At 57.2% G+C, this 18,559-nt stretch overlaps 1 protein-coding gene across 3 annotated transcripts; it reads right to left on the reverse strand.

Moving 5' to 3' along the window:
• Positions 1 to 4,274: 4,274 nt before the first annotated feature.
• On the reverse strand, positions 4,275 to 18,113 carry RGS14 (regulator of G protein signaling 14). 3 transcript variants are annotated; one of them, XM_012538661.3, is made up of 15 exons: positions 17,916 to 18,113; positions 11,048 to 11,069; positions 10,681 to 10,859; positions 10,228 to 10,320; positions 9,999 to 10,142; positions 9,496 to 9,639; positions 9,268 to 9,379; positions 8,828 to 8,940; positions 8,164 to 8,367; positions 6,157 to 6,233; positions 5,783 to 5,909; positions 5,624 to 5,705; positions 5,475 to 5,521; positions 5,282 to 5,396; positions 4,275 to 5,000 (listed from the first exon to the last, which is right to left on the reverse strand). In XM_012538661.3, exons 1-15 carry the CDS (start codon positions 17,958 to 17,960, stop codon positions 4,798 to 4,800), a joined length of 1,707 nt encoding a protein of 568 aa, XP_012394115.1. In that variant the 5' UTR covers positions 17,961 to 18,113; the 3' UTR covers positions 4,275 to 4,797. The 3 variants fall into 3 exon arrangements, with proteins under 3 accessions (XP_012394115.1, XP_033270845.1, XP_033270846.1); XM_033414954.2 differs by having other exon boundaries at positions 5,783 to 5,927; positions 10,681 to 10,938; positions 17,916 to 18,111; XM_033414955.2 differs by having other exon boundaries at positions 10,681 to 10,938; positions 17,916 to 18,109.
• Between the last annotated feature and the right edge of the window lie 446 nt (positions 18,114 to 18,559).

Below are 18,559 nucleotides of genomic sequence, written 5' to 3' on the forward strand. Positions count from 1 at the left end.
TGTCCTTGTTTGGGGGATAAGTGCCCCATGTAATGATTAATCCTGGTGGCCCAAGTGCCGGTCACTCATTGACTGACAAGGCCAAAGTCTGTGGCCAAAAGAGCTGAGGCTGCTTTGGGCTTTTCTCAGAAATCACCTCTTCCCCTGCAGTTCCCTTCCTTACATGGCCCCAGCCCTATGCCCTTCCTGCTGGCCTCAGGGACCAGGCCTGAACGGGAGGCTGTGGACTCCCGGTTGGTTGTCCCAGGCTCTGGCTTCTGAGTTCCAGACCTGAAGCTCGGAGGTTGGCTTCAGACTTCAGGTCCTGGCCTTCATGCTCTGGGCCTGGAGCTTGTCTCCAATTTCTGGGGTCCCCACTCTGGTTCTGGCCTCAAGTGGGCTCCAGTATCTGAGTTCCAGTCTCGGGCTTCAGTTTTAGACATCAGATGTCAAGCTCGGGGCTCTGGTTCTTGGCACTGGGCTCTGGGTTCTGAGCCCTAATCTTCAATTTCAGATTCCAGACACCAGGTTGGGCTTCTGACTCTTGCCTCCAGGTTCTGGGTCTGTGCTTCAGGCCCCAGATCCAGGCTTTGTGCTCCAGATTCCAAGCTCCAGTTCCACACTCCAAGCTTCAGGTTTTTGGTCTGGGTTCTGGGTTCCTTCAGTGCTTTGGCAATGGGGCAGGAAGATGGGGGCCTCCTCGGCTTGTAGGGTTACGCCGGTCCACCAATCTTAGCTGGCCACTTCGTCCTAGCAGCTGGCACTCTGGGCTGGCCTGCAGGTAGGATGCTCATTCACCTCCTTGGCTTTCTGTCTCCGCTTTACCCGCAAGCCAGTTCTCTGGAGACAGGAGTTGAGATGGTCACAGAGCACCACTCACTCAGTCCCTCCCTGCAGGAGTCAGGACACATGCACATGTTCATGTCCCTAGCTCTTCTTGGACACCCCCAGGACCATGGTGGACATGAATGGCGACCCCTGTGGTTGTACAGTGGTACGGGCCTGTGCCCAGCTCTGGCTACATTTGACTCACTGTAACCAACCATATGTGTTCCTCCCCATCTGGGCCTTCATTTCCCTGTGGAAGCTGAATTCCAGCCTCTAATCCCCCAGAAGTCTGAGTCACCTGATCACCAGACCAGGCCCCCTACCGGGTGCACTCTGTGCTCGCCCTTGTGGGTGGGGTGGCTGTCCCCAGAGAACAGTGCATCAGCACTTGCAGCCCAGCTCCAGGTGAGCAGCCAATGCCTGTAACTGCCCCCACGCTGGCCCAGAGCCAAGGTCACTGTGTGCCCTGTTCTCGCCCTGTGCCCATCCCGTACCCCAAGGCTATTAAGGTGGGTGGGGGGACAAGAGACAGATTCTTAGAGGCTTGGAGCCACATGGGGTTGGGCCCCACGGGTGTCCTTGAGGAAGTCACGCCTCCTCTCTCAGCCTGTGAACTCTGTAGGATGGGGGTGTTGGAGGCTGCGGAGTGGTCAGCAGATGTGTGTTCGCTCCCTTCCTTCACACTGGGTGCTGGGTGAACAGGCCGACTCCTCTCCGGGCTTCCCACCTGGTGGGATGAGGGGAAGCAGCTCTGCTACCTTTCCTGACCACCCAGGAGTCCACCTCTGTGCAGTGACTTTGAAACATGGCCTCAGGGGTTAACCAGCTGGTGCTCCTGGCCCCCTCCCTTGTAGTTGGGGCCTGGCCAGGCTGGGACAGTGAGGGCTCAGGGCTGCTTCAGGGGGCATGATGGGGAGGAGATCACAAGGGGATTGTGGCAGAGGGACACACCCAGCCAGTCAAAATGGGCTGAGGGGGCAGTGGGCTGAAGCCCCTAATGGAAGAGTTGGGTACCACTTCTGGAGAAAGGGATGGCAGGCCAGCAGTGACAAAGAAGTGGCTTTGGGGAGTTCTTTGTGATATTATAATTATTTTTAATTGCATCCTTTAAAAAAAATTAAAGCAAAGGTGAAAGTCTCCTTTGACCACTACCCCTTCTGCTTCCCACCTCCCTGTCAGTTTGGTATGTATCCTTGTAGAACATTCTCTCTCTTTTCTGTACATTTATAAGTGCCTGTGTGTTTGTGGTTTATATAAAGGTATCATGCCATGTTCATTGCTCTGCATTCTCTTACCAAACTGTCTTGGAGAACCTTCCATGGCAGGACATGCTGTACCCAATTCTTTATCTGCTGTGTGGTATCGCAGAGCGTGTGTGTGTTACCCTACCCCCCGCCCCTATCCACTTTTGCCAGTTTTCAGGCAATAGACAACCCTGCAGCGATGGGCCTCCACGTGCCCAGAAGTGAGTGATTCTCTAGTGGCACTGCTGGAGTCACATGCCGTGTGTTTTTAATTTTTAGCAGAAATTCCCAAACTCCCCCCAACCCAGAGTAGCCACATCAATGTGCCCTCCTCTGAGAGGGCCCTGGCTCCCCAGTGGGGGTTTCTACAGCATCCAGGCCCTCCTTGGTGTGTGTCCCTGCGTCACACAGCCTGAGTGCTGGTGACACCCCAGCGGCAATCCCCTGCATGATCCTGGACTAGTCACTTACCCCCCTGCAGCCTTGATTTCATCCCCACCAGGCTGTTTTGTTGTGAGGACAAAATGAGATAAAGGATGGAGGATGCCTAACTTGGGGGCCTCGGGAGATGTGAATTCCTCCTCCTGTAGGGGCTGACCTCTACGGAGGCTCTTCTACCTAGGCTTCAGCCCTCTGCCCCCTTAGCCCATTTTGTTTGGCTGGCTTGGCCCAGCCCTCTGGCTGTTGAGGTCATCTCATGAGCCAGGCTTGGCTACTCAGTGTGGTTCAGGAATGACCCTCTGACCCCAGTCAGAATCCCAATCCTGGTCATTTTCTACCGTCCTTTGGGGATTTGCAGAAAGGACATGCAGGGAGAGAACACGCGTGCAAATGAAGCCAACACAAGAAAGCAGGACTGAGATGGACAGAGATTCCTGACTAAAATGATCTAAACTCCTAAATTTACCCAGCCACTCCTAGACTTCTTCATTAGATAAGCCAATGCATTCTTTCAGTGTGTGTGTGCTTGTGACTCTGAGTGGGATTTCTAAGACTTACAAACACAGAAGTCCCGCTTCATTGAAGGTCTCAGCTTACACAGCTCAGGAGAGCTTTCCTGGTCACCTTGTGCTATGGTCTAAATATTTGTGTCCCTCTGAATTCATATGTTGAAATCCCAATGCCCAAGGTGATGGTATGTGGAGGTGGGCCTTTGGGAGGTGATTAGGTAATGAGGATGTAGTGAGATTAGTGCCCTTACAAAGAGACCCCAGAGAGCTCCCTGACCCCTTCCACCATGTGAGGACACAGAAGTTGGCTGTTACAACCTGGAACAAGGTCCTCACCAGAACCCCACCATGTTTGCACCTGATCTTGGAGTTCTAACCTCTAGAACTGTGAGAAATAAATTTTTCTTGTTTACAAGCCATGAAGGCCCCCTGAGGAAGGCTTGCGCTTGACTTCTAGAGAAAGGCCAGCAAACCGCACTGATCTCTCCCAGGAACTTCAAGGGTGAGGAGCCAGTTACAAGATAGGGGGCAGGTATGGGGAGCCCCTGGCAGAGGGGACAGAAAGTACAAAGAGCTAGAGTGGGGAAGAGAGCTCAACCTGTTGGAGGTGGTCAAGAGGGCCCCTCACTCCCCCAGTGCCTTCTCAAGGCTCCTGCGTCCCCTTGTTTCCTCTGTCACAGCAGCACCGGGACTGAGTCTAGCTTCTCTGCCCCCAGGCTGGGGCTCTCCTTCTGGGGTTCTCCCTGTTCCTCCTTCCTGTGTGGGCTGTGGGCTTCTCTGGCCACTGGGGGACAGAGAAGACCACCCAGCCAAAGCAGGCAGGGGGCAGAACCTGCCCCCACCACAAAAACCAGTGTCCTCCTCGAGGCCTTCGATGAATCCAAAGTAGCCCACTGCCATGTCTACAGAAACACTTTCAGTCCCCAGTAGAAACAGGACAGTGACCAGACACTGTACTCAGATTCAGAGAACAGCACAATGACACCAGCAGAGGCACAGCTGCCCAGAGGGGTCTACCCCTCCCTCCTCTTCCTCCCTCCCTCCCCTGCTTCCTCCTTCCCTCCCTCCTTCTCTCTGGCTGTCTCTGTCTGTCTCTCACACTCACACCCCATACTCTGTGCAGTCAGGAAGACAGGTTCTGACAACAGGAAGTCAGGGGGTACATCCTGAGGTCCCCAAGGGCTTCCTGGCTTTGACCCTGGTGACAGAGGCAACACAGTTTGGGGGTGGGGGCGGCACACAGGGTAGACTGGCACACAAGGAACACGCCCTATGGCAGAATAATAATTATTATTATAACAATATCATACATCCAGGACAAACCCAGCTGCCCCAAGCCAACTGCAAAATCCAAAAGTTCAGTAGCATCTCTGTGGGTAGAGGGAGGGGCTGCCTGCCTGCCTGCACCCCCAGGCCTTACTCATACCAGCTCCCCGAGGAAGAGCCGGCCCCTCTTCCTACTCATTGCTGAGGCCTGGCACATGGTGGGGAGGCTGGCACTGCCAACGCCGCCCCTCCGTGTTGGGCACACCTGCACTGGGGGCTAGGCCCACTTCCCCCTGGTGGCCTGGCAGCAAGGGATGGACGAGCAAGCCTGTAAGGGACCAAGTGGTGGCAGCTGTGGAGTGTCACTCCTCTGATTCGCCTCTCCATCCCCTCCCAGCTCTTCCTGCGGGCCTGCCCGTGGCAGGAAGGGGCCAGGGACACTCATGGCACAGACAGGGCATGCAGAGCGGGCCCATGGCATGCTTGGCCCGCCAGGTGCCATGCAGCCGGCCTGGACGGTTGGGCAGCTGTCAGAGGGCCGAGTGCGCAGTGGAGTCTGAGGGGCTCCCCTTGGGCTGGGCCGCTGATTCAGTCTGTGGTGGGGCTTCCTGGGAGTTGGCTCCTTGGGCAGGCAGCTGCAGAAATTCTGGAAGCACCAGGTCCTCTTTGCGCAGAAGGCCCCTCTGGTCATGGGCTCCACTGCTCTGCACCCGGTTCAGCAGCTCCACCAGGCCTGGGGATGGCCACAGAGTCAAGGGGACCATGGGTGCAGACCCACCTATGCTAGCCTACCACAGTCCTGCTGCCCTTACTATGGCCACAGCCTCCCTGACCCCAGCACCAATGCCCCCATCCCGCCCCCTGTCCCAGCCTTTCTGGTCCCTCAACCCCAGTGGACCCTGTTCCAGCCCCAGTGACATCCAGGCCCCTGCCTCAGCTCAAGGCTCTCTAAGGCCACCCACCCTCAACGGTCCCCAACCTTCTGGTCCCTAGCCACCATCATCCCCAATGTACCTTCAATGTCACAGGTCTGCCGCTTCCCAGTGATACTACTGGGTGCCTGGGCCAGCGAGTTCAGGGACAGTGGAGGGAGGTGGGCGGCCTTGTCCTGGATTGTAGGCGGGCCACCCTGTGAGAATGTGGGGTTAGAGCCACAACCGGAAGGGGAGGCTGGCGGGCAAAAGAGGGTGCCCAGTCCCTCGCTCACCTGGCTGAGGCAGGGCGATATGTCGCCAGCTTCAGTGATCTTCACACCTGTGGCAGAGAGGGCCACCGTTCCTGTCTGCCTCTCGCCTGGACCCCCTTCCTCTTGGGCCAGAGCTGTCCCTTACGAGCCCCTGGGCCAACGTCCCTTACCTGGGAGAGCGTCCAAAACCAATCTCTCGGCCGCCACCGAACTCACTAGCTTCCTCAGATCTAGTGGCTGCTTCTCGCCTGGCTGAGGGGACAGGTCAGCAGCCCGCGGGACAGGCAGTCCGCCCCGCTCCGCCCCTGCCCCTGGGCTACACGGCTCACCCGACGAAGCGACACCTGTTGCGGGCTCAGGCCGTGCTTCGCCAGGATGGGCTGCAGCGCCTCCTGCAGCCGCTTGGTGGGCTTGGCGGAGATCCGCACCACGCGCTCCAGCGGCGCCAACTCGAGCCTGCGCGGGACCCTGGCGCTGCGGAAGGTCGGAGAGCCCGCCGCGCCTCTCCCCCAACCCACCTGGGACTGGCCGGAGAGAGGGTGGAGCCTGAACTGGGGAGGTGGGACCTCTTGGGGGTGGGGCCTTAGCCTAAGGGGCGGGGTTAGCACCAGGGGCAGGACTTGGAGGGAGAACAGCAGCCAGAACTGGGACCCAAACGAGTGCTGGGACCCCCGGACCCTAGACTGGAGCGACAGACACTTACTCGAAAGTGATTCTGTTCTCCAGCCGCACTTCCTGGTCCGCCAGCACGGTGCAGTCCTGATCCAGGACCAGGGCCTTCTGCAGGAGCCAGGTAGGGTCTCAAAATTCCTTCTCCTTCCCTCCTCCCCCATCCCCGGGGTCTGAGGGAATAATCATCACTTCCTCCCAGGGCCTCCACTGAGGCTCCCTAAGGGCCAGAGGGAAGGGCCGGTGGTCGGGTAAGCCATAGAGATGCCGACAGAATACAAGACCGGGCTGGATCAGAGCCTAGTGGCAAGAACGCTGGACATGGGGCTTCTCTGGTGGCGCAGTGGTTGAGAGTCCGCCTGCCGATGCAGGGGACACGGGTTCGTGCCCTTGCCCGGGAAGATCCCACATGCCGCAGAGTGGCTAGGCCCGTGAGCCATGGCCGCTGAGCCTGCGCGTCCGGAGCCTGTGCTCCGTAACGGGAGAGGCCAGTGAGAGGCCCGCGTACCGCAAAAAAAAAAAGAATGCTGGACAGACTTGGAAAAGGAACAGAGTTATGAGAAACATGGAGGTGGGGTGGGCACGAAATGGTAATGGGGCTGCTTGGTTAAGGGGTAGGCTTAAGTCCTGGAACATGGGGGCCACCTCTTCCTGAGCCAGGTCAGGATCTGCCTCCTGGACAGCTGCCCCTTGTCCCTCAGGCATGGGAAAACCAACTGGACCAGCTGGACGCATTTCCTCCCTCACCACCTACCTTTGGTCAGCCACCCAGGCCTTGTCCCTTTTTTTTACACTTGTCCACTTCTCTCCATTCCCACCTACTAAGGACACTTCTGGTCTCCTCACTGCAAAAAGGGCTTTTCCCCGCAAGACAGCTGTGAGGCCAGAAGGATGCGAAGTATCTGGCACAGTGCCTGGCACACAGTAGGTACATAAAAGTAGCTGTAGTAATTACCACCCCTGGAGGCCCTGCTGCCTGCACCAGCCCGGGGCTGGGAGGCAGCCTCTTCCAGGCAATAGGCCTGTGCTGTGCTGCAGGGACAGGTGGAATGTGGGTGGTGAAGTTATATTTAGCAGACATGAAAACCCATCAGGGCTGCAGAGGCTGCCTGGGTGGCCCAAGAAAGTGGGCAGAGCTTCTCTTACTGTGGCCCTCATACTCCCATGCTCCAGGCCCCTGAACCTGTACTGCACTTCTTCCCACCTGTGCCTGGAATGTCCTCCCCCCACAGCTCTGCCAGGCAAACTTGTCCTCATCCTCATCAACGGCCACCTCTCCCATGAAGCCTCCTGGGACCAACCAGAAATGCCTTCCTTGACCCAGAAACTCTCTGGAACTTCAACTCCTCCTCCTGATCACATCCTGCCTAGCTCACCTCCAGCCTTTGGACCTGGAGGACAGAACTCAGCCTGGCTCCCTCTGCCCCCACCTGGCAGGGGCTTAGGACTGTTACTGGGTGAATGAAATCCTGACGCGTCTCCCTGGGATACAGCATCCTTCCTTTAGATTTCCCCTTATTGGATGGTTTAGTTTAAGTGAATTTTGCCCTAGCCTCCTCTTTAAAGCTATGCTAGTTTGTACCTAAAGGAAAGTTTTTCATAGGTTGGGTGCAGTTGGGTGCCCCTGGTGGCAGAGGAAGTAAGGGATCCCCAAATGGCCATTTCAGGGATGGGCAGTCTGAACTCTGGGAGTGACAGGGAAAAACTCAGCTCCAGCAGTGGTTTTCCCCTACTCTTCCTCCCAGAGACTATCACAGTGAGGATGATGGCTGAAGCTAGAAACCAGGATGGGAATGGGGTGGGGACAGGATTTTCATGGGATGAGAGTGGATATCTGAGTTTGAGTGAGGAGTTGGTGCTGGGTTGATTTGGAGTTGGGCATGGGGCAGGGGGCTGGAGTTAGGAAGGGGGTGGGGATAGGGGATGGGGTTGGAATTAGAAGTGGAATTGGTGTTGGGGTCATGGCTGAGCAGAGACAGGAATGGGGGTGGGTTCAGGATCAGAAAGGGAGTTAGAGTTGGCGAACAGGCCAGGTTCGCACCTGCTCATTGCCCACCAGGTAGACCTTGATGTCAGGTAGAGAGAGGCCTCGTTTCTCACAGATGCCTTCCAGCATGTCACGGATGGTGAGGCCAGGTCGGGCTAGGGCCAAGGAGGCTGTGCCATCAGGCAGGTACACGCAGCAATACTTCCCTGGTCGGCTTTCACTCTCGCCTTCTGAGCTCCCAAGGCTCTTCCGGTGGCTCTGATTCAGAGCAGGTGTCAAGGGAGGTGATGTGTACACACGCAAGGACACACAGACAGGTACACAGACAATGTAAGCTCACTGGGGCACACACAGGCATACACATGCCCAAGGGCACACTTGTAGGCAGGCAGGATACATCCTCCTACAGGAATACATGTATGCTCACCCAAACATATGGGCACCCAGAGACAGGTCCACCCACTGACTGCTACACACGTGTTGTACACACCTGGGCACCCACATGTGCACACACATCAGCTGAAGAGGATGTGCACCCATAACATGCATGGGGCCCAATGTGGTGAGGACAGGAAGAAAGTGAGGAGGCTGAGTGGTTGGCCATGTGGATCAAGTGGAGGATGAAGTGGGGCCGGTGACTTGGAATGAGGGTGGTCACACAAAGGGGCCTGAGTAGTGGCCCGAGCCCACACCACGTCTCCCCCAGCAGTGGGCTCACCTCAGATTTGCTGCTGACAAAGGCAAGAAAGCCGAGGTCCAGGCTGGCAGAGGAGTTGAGGGACCCCTGGGACTCTCGGCGCAAGGCTGAGTTTGACGCGCCGCCCCCTAGTTCTAGGGGAGAGGGAGAATGAGCAGGACAGCCCCTCCCCCAACCCCTCTGCCGGGGCCTCTCCCCAGCCAGGCGGACCCTGTTGGAGCCCTTTACAGGGGTCTAACGTGGTTTGGGTTCCTGGAAGCTTCGCTGCTGAGGGGGGCTTCCCAAACTTCTGGGGTCTAGCGTGGGAACCGAACCACCAGGGGAACATGGGGGGCACACGGACCTGCATTTCGATTTTCACAGTCTTAGAGACTGCGGGACCAGTAGGAGGAAGGGGGTGTTCTCCAGGCTTGCCCAGACTCCCGACCCCGCTCATCTCTGCGGCCCGCTCCTGCCCTCACCTCTGCGGAAGGACAAGCGGAGTGGGCGGCCCCCAGGGCCCTCAGCAGGAGGCAGCTGCCCCAACTCCTCCACGCCCAGCGGCAGCGACTTTCCGGGCTTCAGCTTCGGCTTCTGCAAGATACAGGGAAGCCACTGGCACTGGGCCGGGCCCCACCCGCAGGCAGACCGTGGGCACACCCTCGCAGATCTGCACCCGGTCGCCTGCCCCCACAGGCCGTCGTCCGCACCTTTCTCGTGGCGTCAGGGCTGCCAAGGCGCGAAGAGCCAGGTTCCCGCAGGGGGCGACCCTCGGCCTCCGCAAGGAGGCACTCGCGGTACAGCGGGGATTTGACGAAGCGTGCATAGCTGTCAAACTTCATCAAGTTGAAGATCTGCGGAACCGGCGCCGGGGCGGTGAGCTGGAGTGGGCGCTCTGCGAGCCGCCAGAGTCCCAGACCCGGCCCTGGGGCTTGGCGGCGTCCGCAACCTAGGGAGCGAGCCCCTAGCCCTTCCTTGCTCCAGGTCCCGCCCCTAGTCCCTCCTTCACTGTCTCCTCTAGTCTTACCTCTGACCCGCGCCCTGCCCAACGTTTAGCTGGGTCCCAGCATCCAGATTTGCACTCTTCCCCACCCCATCCCCACCATCTCTGCCGCTCAAGGTCCGCCGCTGGATCTGGCCCTGCCTCTGCTCCACCGAGCTCCCTTCCAAGGCGCTGCCCCTTATCTCAGGCCGCGCCTCCGGGACCGCTCACCTGAAGCTGCTGTGCCCGGAACATGTCTGGTCGGGGCTCTGCCAGCACCTCCTCGCCGAGCCAGGCCTGCCTGTCGATGTTCACAGGGCTCAGTGCCTGGCTGGACAGAAACTCCTGGTAGATGTTCCGGGCCTCCTGAGCTAACTGGGGCAGGACAGACAGGAGAAGGTCAGGGGCATGGCTCAGGCCCTGGTCTCATCTCGCCACCTCAGTTCCCCCTTCTCCCCACCTGCTGGGTGTCGCTGGCGGGGATCTGCTGGAAGCGCTCGCAGGCCTTCCAGAATGTCACGTTCTCAGCACTGAACTCCTTCTTCAGGAACTCCTGGGGGTGGGGAGAAGGGGGCACAGACACAGAGGCGAGACACAGAGACCCAGTCAGGGGATGTGGTCCAAGAGATTGGTATAGAGAGAGGGCCAAGAGGCCAAGCCAGACAGATAGGGTCAGACAGACAGATGGGATGAGATCCGGAGGCACAGAGAGAAAATAAGAGGCAGAGAGAAGGAAACATCCCAGCTGGGAGAAGAGTAAGAGAGTGCCAAAGAAAGGCCAGATGAGGCAGCTGACAGAGGAGTCCCACTCTGGCCAGCCTGAAACTCCATCCATGCCCTCTCCCATGCCCCCCACCCTTCCCCCCATGGTGGCCACTGCCATCTGCCCTCCCTATCCCACCCCAGGGCTTACAGTGAAGTAAGCCAGGCCCAGCGGGTCCTGCAGCAGCCGCTCGAAGGACAGGCCCCAGCTGGCCACAGGCTGCTCCTCGGTGGGGAAGGGGCTGCTGGGGCCACTGGGAAGGCTGTGGATGCTGAGGGAGCTGCCTCGGCCCTCTCCCTGGCCCTGGGGCCCCGCCGTGCTGCTCAGCTCTGCAGGGGGATGGACAAGTGCAGCTGAGCCTTGCAGCCTTCCCCAGCCCCTGGCCCAATCCCATCTCAGGTACTTTTCCTGGAAAGACAGCAAATGGCAGGGGTATCCCCACGCTGTTTCCACATACACCCCCCTCAGCCCCCACCCCCACCCCAGCCAGGCTTCCTCCACATACTCTGTCACTTACCTCCATCTGAGACAGCCACAACCTACAAGAAACCCGAGGTAGAAAGTCAGAGTAGAGCCCAGGGTGGATTCTCAAGGGATAGTTCTAGGCCCAGCCCCCAGGACTGGAGCTGTGTTCTCTGCCTGCAGGGCCACACTGGGCATTCTCAGCCAGGTCTCTGCTTGCTCAGGGTTTTGCTCAGGCTGCCCCTGGCTCCCCTTCCATCATGTGCCAACCACTGTGTGCACTGGGACTTATACCAGGTACATCCCAGTCACCCCTGTTGACCCCCAGCACCCACTGGGTGAGCCTGGGTGTAGAGCATGGTGGGTAGGAACACAAACTTTTAATCTTGTCTCTGCCACTAACTAGTTGTATGACTTTGGGCAAGTAACTTGTTTGTCTCCATCTGTAAGTGAGGGATGATGATAATAATAGTTAACTTACTTCCTGGGCCTGCTGTGAGGATCAAATCAGTTTAATATATTTCCAGCGTCTAGAATAGTGGCCAGCATGTGGCAGGTGTTATAGCAATGTTTGCTGTTGTCTTTGAGGAAGGAGAGGTGTCTGTAACTGATGATCTCCTTATTGCAACTGCCTCCTCTTGGAAACACCCCACCATGGGCAGGGCATAGGATGCTATTTTATAGTAGAGAGCAGTGGTTCTCAAACTTTAGTGTGCATTAGAATGATGGCGGGGGGGAACCTCCAGAGATTCAGTTTCAGGAGAGCCTAAGACTCTCCGTTTCTGACAAGATTCCAAGCACTGATGCTGCTGGTTATGGACTACCCTGTGCGTAGCTGTAGAGGCCAATCCCTTCCTCTGTGCATCCCCCCTTCCCCCACATGCACAACTCTGGCTTCTCTGGGAATCCCAACCATTAGTGAAACAGAAAAACCCTCCTTTCAAAATGACTCTTGCAGTGGTTTCCCTCGGTCTTCCTACCTTCCTAGCAAATCCTCCAGCTTCCTCATCATCTATACACACAAGGTGGTCTCTACCCCTCTCTGACTCTGTTCTGGGCCCTTTCTCCCTCCCACATCTCCCCAGCTTCAAACACACATAGCCAACTTCCTGCTGACATCTCCACCCAAATGCCCCACAAGCCCTTCCAACTCAGCCAGTCCCAATTGGAAACCACGTCTGCCACCACCAAAGCAGGGCACGGAACCAACTTCCCTGAATCTGGTTTTCCTCCCATCACCTGGGCTCCTAACACCAGGGCTTGACTGATCCCCAGTTCCTTCCTCCCTCTCACCTCCTACATTTTCACTAGGTCCTGTCACAGGAGCTTCTGCCACCTGTCCCTTCGTTCCATCCCTACTGGAAACAAGTCAGCAAACATCTCCTCCCCAGGAAGCTTCTCCCTGCCCTCCCAGCTGGAATCTCCCTCTCTGTTCCCCAACCTGGGAGCACCCGGGTCACACATCTGTGGGCCAGAGCTGGCCTGCAAATAAGTAGGACATTATTAATATCAGAATGTTTTTGGTTTTTTTAAACTTTAAAGGGGTTTCCCACATATGAAAGTCAGGAGTTTTACATGAAACCCCAGCTACCTTGAGCTTCTTCCCAGCATGGCAACCTTGGCTGGCCCTGAGCAGCAATCGCTTTCCCTAGAAGGGTTTCACACTCTCCTCAGAGGTCTCTGGGGCCAGTTTGATGCATTTATGTTATTTATGGAGGCAGACCCCACACTACCTGAGTTCACATTTGTGCTGTGTGACCTTGGGCAGAGTACTTTACCTCTCTGTGCCTTAGTTTCTCCCTCTATACAGATGGGGCAAATAATGGTCAGGACTTCAAAGGTTTGCTGTGATTAAATAAGTTAAATATACATAGAAAGAGAACTCATAACACTGTCTGGCATGTGGTAAATATTTAAGGAACATTACTATTATTGTTGTCGCATTAGTATTGGTGTCTGGCCCTGCTTCAGCTTTCAATTTTGCCAAGCCCTGCGGTAGAGGGAAGAACACAGGGATCGGGTCTGTCAGACACGGATTCAAATCCTAGCCCTGTCCTTTTCTAGTTTTATAACCTTGGGCCCCTCCCTGAGCCTGCCTCCAAGCTGGAGCACAGGGCTAAGACATTATGGAGGAGGAGGGAAAGCTTGTGCAGAGGGAGGCTGGACGTGGAACTACCCTGCACGCCCTCCCCTGGCTGCCCCAGCCTTCGCCTTCCTGCCTTTGCACTTGCCCATCTCACAGCTTCATAGGAATTCTCTCCCGGGGCTGCAGGACAAAGTCTCAACTCCTGGGGTGTGTGAAGAGGACAAGTTGAAGCCCAAGGTCCCTTCCAGCTGTTCTTTCCCTTTCCTGGCCGCTGCCCTCATGCCTGCACCTGCCTGTCCCACGTTCTTCCTCCCCAGGCTGCTCTGTGGCTGTTCCCAGCCTTGGTTACTGCCCTCCGTCCAGGTCTCCGGGAACCATCCTGACTTTCCCCTCCCACTCTGCGGTGGCCACCTGGCCCTCCCTCTTCCCCGCACCCAGCACACACCGGGCCTCTCGCTGGCCCACCCTCCAACCCAGGACTCAGCTTCTCCCTTGCTCAGGGCTCTCCACGGCACTTTTCGTGTGTCAGGGGGTGGGGCACGGGATGCTCTTGGGCAGCCCAGGACCCCAGGGAAGGCAGAGGGCTCTGGGCTTGGCTTCACTCCTATTTCGTTTTGTTCTTTACATCCTGTTGAATGGATTGTGTCTTTATGTGGGGCTGGCTCCCAGGCCCTCTTCCGGCCCCACTCCTCACTCTGGGAGGCAGAGCAGTTGCTGGGTTACCGCTGAAGCTCTGCCTGAGCCTGACTAATAAACCCCTTCAGCCTCCCCCATTGCCCTCCCCCTCACCTCCACCCTACACTTCATCAAACTTCTATTTTCCCCACACCCCTTCACACTCCTGCTTCCTGCTTTACTATTTCCTCTGCCTGGTATCTGCTCCTGCTTCCCCCACCTTACAGCTCTCCAGTCTCTGCCTGTTGACATCAGTCTTCCCTAAACTCCAGTTGCCCCGAATCCCCCTGCCCACCACACTGCTGCCCACCTATTTGTAGGCCTCTCCCCTACCAGCCTGTAGCTCCTGGAGGGCAGGCCTATACCGTAGGAGAGAATCAGCCTGAACTCCCTCCTCAAAGAGCACCCTCTTTGCCCAGGTGCTCCCAAGCAGCCACAAGGGCCCAAGTTGCCCTCCCCTGCCCTCACAGGAGGCGCTGGCACCCCCTTTGCCAGGGATGCTTTGACTCCGAATGCCCCATGCAGTTCTTCCTGGGCCCCTCTAGATATTAATAACCTGGTCTGAGACAGGACGGAGATCCAGAAGTGGCAGGGAGCGGGGATGGGGTCCAATTCCAGATTGACCATTCTGAGGCAAGTAACTTCCCTTCTCTGGGGCTCAATTTCCCCCTGGGTAGCATAGGGCTCAGCATTCCCAACCTCCTGGAGCTGCCAGGAAGGGTGAGTCAGCGAGGCCCCATTTGTGAATGTGGCAGGTGTGCAGCAGGGAGAGTGGCATGCTGCTGCTGCCGCTGCCTGGGGCTCTGATCTGCCCAGGCTCCTGGGTCTGGGGAAGTTGTGCTGAGCAGGGCTGGCCTTGCCCCACCCTGGCTTGCCTGAGGAGAAGTGGTGAGTGAATGGGAGAAAAGGGGAAGAAAGGAGGAGGAAGGGTGTGGTGGCCAAGCGGCAACCCCAACCCATGGTCTGGACTCAGTTTGCCAAACATTTTTCCTTGGAAATGGGCCCTGGGGGAGCCACTGGTATCTGAGAATACAAAGATGAGGGTGACCCGACATTTCCTGAGCTCTCCGACAGAGAGAGAACATGGACGGCACACATCCATGTCACACATCCAACCTCACATCCTTATCCTATGTGGCAGGTATTATTATGCCCATTTTACAGATATGGAAACCTTGGCCCAAAGAAATCACACAGCTGGGAAGTGCCTGAACTGAAATTAGGGCCAAAGTGTGCCTGACTCTGGAAACCTAAGGTCTCCCCTCCACTGAGCTGCCTTCCTGGGTGAACAGCAGACGTACCGGGGACCTGGGAGCCCCAGGGCCTCAGCCCTTGTGGCATAGATGGGCAAGGTCGATTGGGGTAAAGGGCTCAGGGGCTCCTGGATGAATTCTGCCCCCTGGAGGGGTGACTTCAAAGGGAGGGCTGATTTACTGAGCGTCTTCTGGGCTTGGCCCTCTATATCATCATCTTATTTCATCCTGGCTTGGGGTGACTGAGGCCCAGAGATCCTCTCTGGGTAGACCCACTGAGAACCCTGGCTGCCTGGCTCTTCAGCCTGAGTCAGCTTTGTGGAGCTGACCTATGGCCCTGAGCTAGACTCCAGGAATGTAGGCCAAGGTACAGTGGGCTCTGCTTTCCAGGTCTTCCTGTGCAGGGAGACTAACTGGGCACCCTGAGAGTGACAGGATGCAATAACTGCTCCTCTCCAGGCTTTAGGCTCGCCAGCCCTTGGGCCTTGTCCCTGTACACACATCATGTTTCCCTGCGTGTAGGCCTTTCCCCATGCTGTTCCCTCCTCCAGCTGGCACATCCTTTCAGGACATCTTCCACACCAACAATGCATGAAGTGAGTGGAGAAGTTTGTTCTCCCTCCCGGTCTTCCTCAAGCTTTCTCTATTCCTGACTTACTGCTCTTATCCAAACCTTAATTTTATTCTGGTATTTGCGCTCGTGCCTTTTGTGCCTTGCCAGACCAGGAGCTGTTTGAGGGCAGGGCCTAGGGCGATGGGCCTTGGTCTTGATGCCTGGGACAGGGCCAGCACTGAGCAGGCCCTAAGGAGGGATTGTTGAATGAATGCATGAGTGAACAAATGAAGTGGGAGTTGGGACTCTGTGAAGGCATCTCTGGGAGGGAGGCTGGGAGCCATCTGTAAGTGACAGGTTTCATTGCAACCCCCTGACAAGCTGAGTGGCAGAAAGACGAGGCTGACAAATGAAGTTGCCTCAGCAGGGAATGACGGTGGTGGTGGGTGGGGTTGGTGGCAGGAGGAGATGGGGGAGGACGAAGCCAGGCAGTTCTGGGAGGTGGAGGAGACCTGGCGTCGAGTCAGATTGGCCTGGTTCAAAAGCGGGTCCCTCTCTTGCCAGCTGCCCTTAGCATGTCATGTACTCCTTTGAACCTCCCTTACTTAGGAGGTGACTCATGGAAGGAGGCTGACAGCTGGCCTACATCTATGCACATCCGATGCTGGTCTGTCCCTCCCTGTCTCAGCTGAGTGTGGCCTCAGAAGGCTGCCCGATGGCCAGCAAGTGGCCAATCTGTGACCCTCGGGATTCCAAGAGGTGGCACAGAGTTCAGAATGGGCCCGGAAAGGGCAAAGATAAACCTGTGTGTGAACGTCGCTGAGAAAAGCAAGTCCATGGGCTTGCAGGGCTGGGGGTAGAGCTTGGGGGCCTTCCCTGCTCTGAATGACTCTTGAGTAGAGAAGCTATAGGTTGATGTGGGATGGGCAGAGGCTGGGTCTGTCTCTGGGCCCCCTCAGCTGCCCTGCAGTTCTGGGCACTGCCCAGAAGCAGCAACCCAGTTGCCCTCTGGGGTGGGCGTGGGAGTGGGTGTGTTCCTCCTTGGCCTGGATGCTTTGGGAGGGGTGAGCCAAGCATCATGCCTCCAGGGAGTGCGAGGCCCATGGATGCTCGAACTTCCAAAGTCATTTTGATGGTAGAGATAGTGAGGTGGGGGACATGGCCAGCTTGGAGGGATTTGCCTCTCTCCTGCCCAATAAAGAGATGCTGGAGGAAGAGGTATGGAGACAGGTCTTGGGAATTAGGAGGAGGAGTAAGGGTGGGGAGTGGCTCAGCTTCTTGGTGAGGCAGGGGATCCTTGAAAAGGGGCTGAGAATGAAGGGGGGCATTGGGCTGACATTTATGGAACCCCGATGGTGGGTCAGGGGGCTCATATTCATTATTCTACTTAATCGTCTCAGCAAGCCTTTGAAATCCCTTTCAAACTCCTCCTTTTATAGATGAAGAAACTGAGGGTCAGAGAGGACCCTCTAGTAAGGGACAGCAGAGCTGAGATTAGAACCCAGGTCTCTCTGGACCCATTGGCTTTGTCCCACAGTACTAGGCTGGGGCTGGGTAGGCGACTAGAACACTGGACTTTCTGGAGTTTTTAGGAGGGGCTGGGACTCTGCCAAGTGGCCTGGTGTCCTAGGGAGAGAAGAGAAGACCGACACAGCCAGTTCCATCTGCTGAAGCGGGTCTCTTCAAGGGCAGCTCTCACCTGGATGCCAAGCAGCCAGGGAGAGGATTTAGCAGCAGCCAGGGGCACCCTAGTGCTCAGCTCCCCCCACCCGTCCTAGTAGCCCAGGAATAGAACAGACAGAAGCTGTGCCAACCGGGCCTGACCCTGCTGACCCATCCCAGGCTGCCCAAGGACGGCTAGTTCTGGCAGGAAGCCTCTGGAGTAGGTCTAGGTGGAGGTCAGTGACCCATTAAAGGCTGCCCCTTACCTGACCTTGGGCATCAGGACACTGGGTGAGGGAGGGGGCTGAGGTTAAGTGAGGTATGGGGGCTTGGGTCCCCGTAGGGGTATACAGGGGGCAAAGGGCATGCCGGGACTCCCTGCTACCCTAGGATGCAGTCAGCCCCAGATGGTGCCAAAGTAGTAGGTAAGAGAGCAGTGGGGACTGGGCCAGAAGCCTATGCCTGCTCTCCTCTGGCCTCATCACCGGAGTGGCCCCAGGTCCCCATCAGAACCATCTGGAAGGTCCTGGGATGAGGGTGCCAAGTTCTACCACCTGCTGCTGCCTCTCCCCAACTTCTCCCGCCCGATGGCAGCATGCAGGCTCTAGCCCAGCCCTGCCGGGTGTGCCTGTTGGGCTCCACCCTGGGTGTGCCCACCCCCTCCCTGTGGGCCTGGCCTGGAGCCCGCACTCACCATGCGTCCGTTGGGGACGCCCAGGTGCTTGGGCTTCCCTGGCATGCCGCTGCTGTTCACGGGTCCCCACTGCGGGGGGCGCCCACCATGGGGACTGTAGGCAGCTCTGGCCAGAGCCTGCACGGCGAAGGGCAGGCAGCAGAGAGAGAGCCCAGCTCCGCTCCTGCGGGCCCTCACATCCTGAAACACCAGCTCACTACCTCTTTTCTCTTCCACAGGAAGTGTCTCTATAGAAACCGAACCACAGAAAGAAGCAAGGTCTAAGAGAGCGAATGTTTCTTCCTACACACACACACACACACACACGCGCGCGCGCACGCGCACACACACATTCACACGCACATACACATGCTGCCAATGCACCCTTGGCAGTGCCCCATGCAGGCACCAACACACAGCAGAGGCCTCTGTGTGCCCAACAAGGAGCCCAGCCTGGTCTGGCCCAGCCTGGGGAGTTCCAAGGGCACATCTGGGCACACAGAAGTACACATTCACACACCTAGGCAACTTCATACACCCTGCAGGGGCTACCATAGACACAGGGACATGTGTACTGTGATGTAAGTGTCCACTTACGTACTTTACTTAGCACATACCTATCCCACACCGGCTGTGTGCTTGGCATGTGCACACTCAGCACCCCT

This window comes from Orcinus orca, chromosome 3 (genome assembly GCF_937001465.1).
Source record: "Orcinus orca chromosome 3, mOrcOrc1.1, whole genome shotgun sequence".
Lineage (NCBI taxonomy): Eukaryota > Metazoa > Chordata > Mammalia > Artiodactyla > Delphinidae > Orcinus > Orcinus orca.

Coding starts and splice junctions, on each gene's coding strand:
- RGS14 (XM_033414954.2), bottom strand. Junction 9,640..9,998: donor TCCGGGCACAGCAGCTTCAG/GTGAGCGGTCCC, acceptor CCGGTTCCGCAG/ATCTTCAACTTGATGAAGTT. Junction 6,234..8,163: donor ACCTGGTGGGCAATGAGCAG/GTGCGAACCTGG, acceptor TGGCTCCTGCAG/AAGGCCCTGGTCCTGGATCA.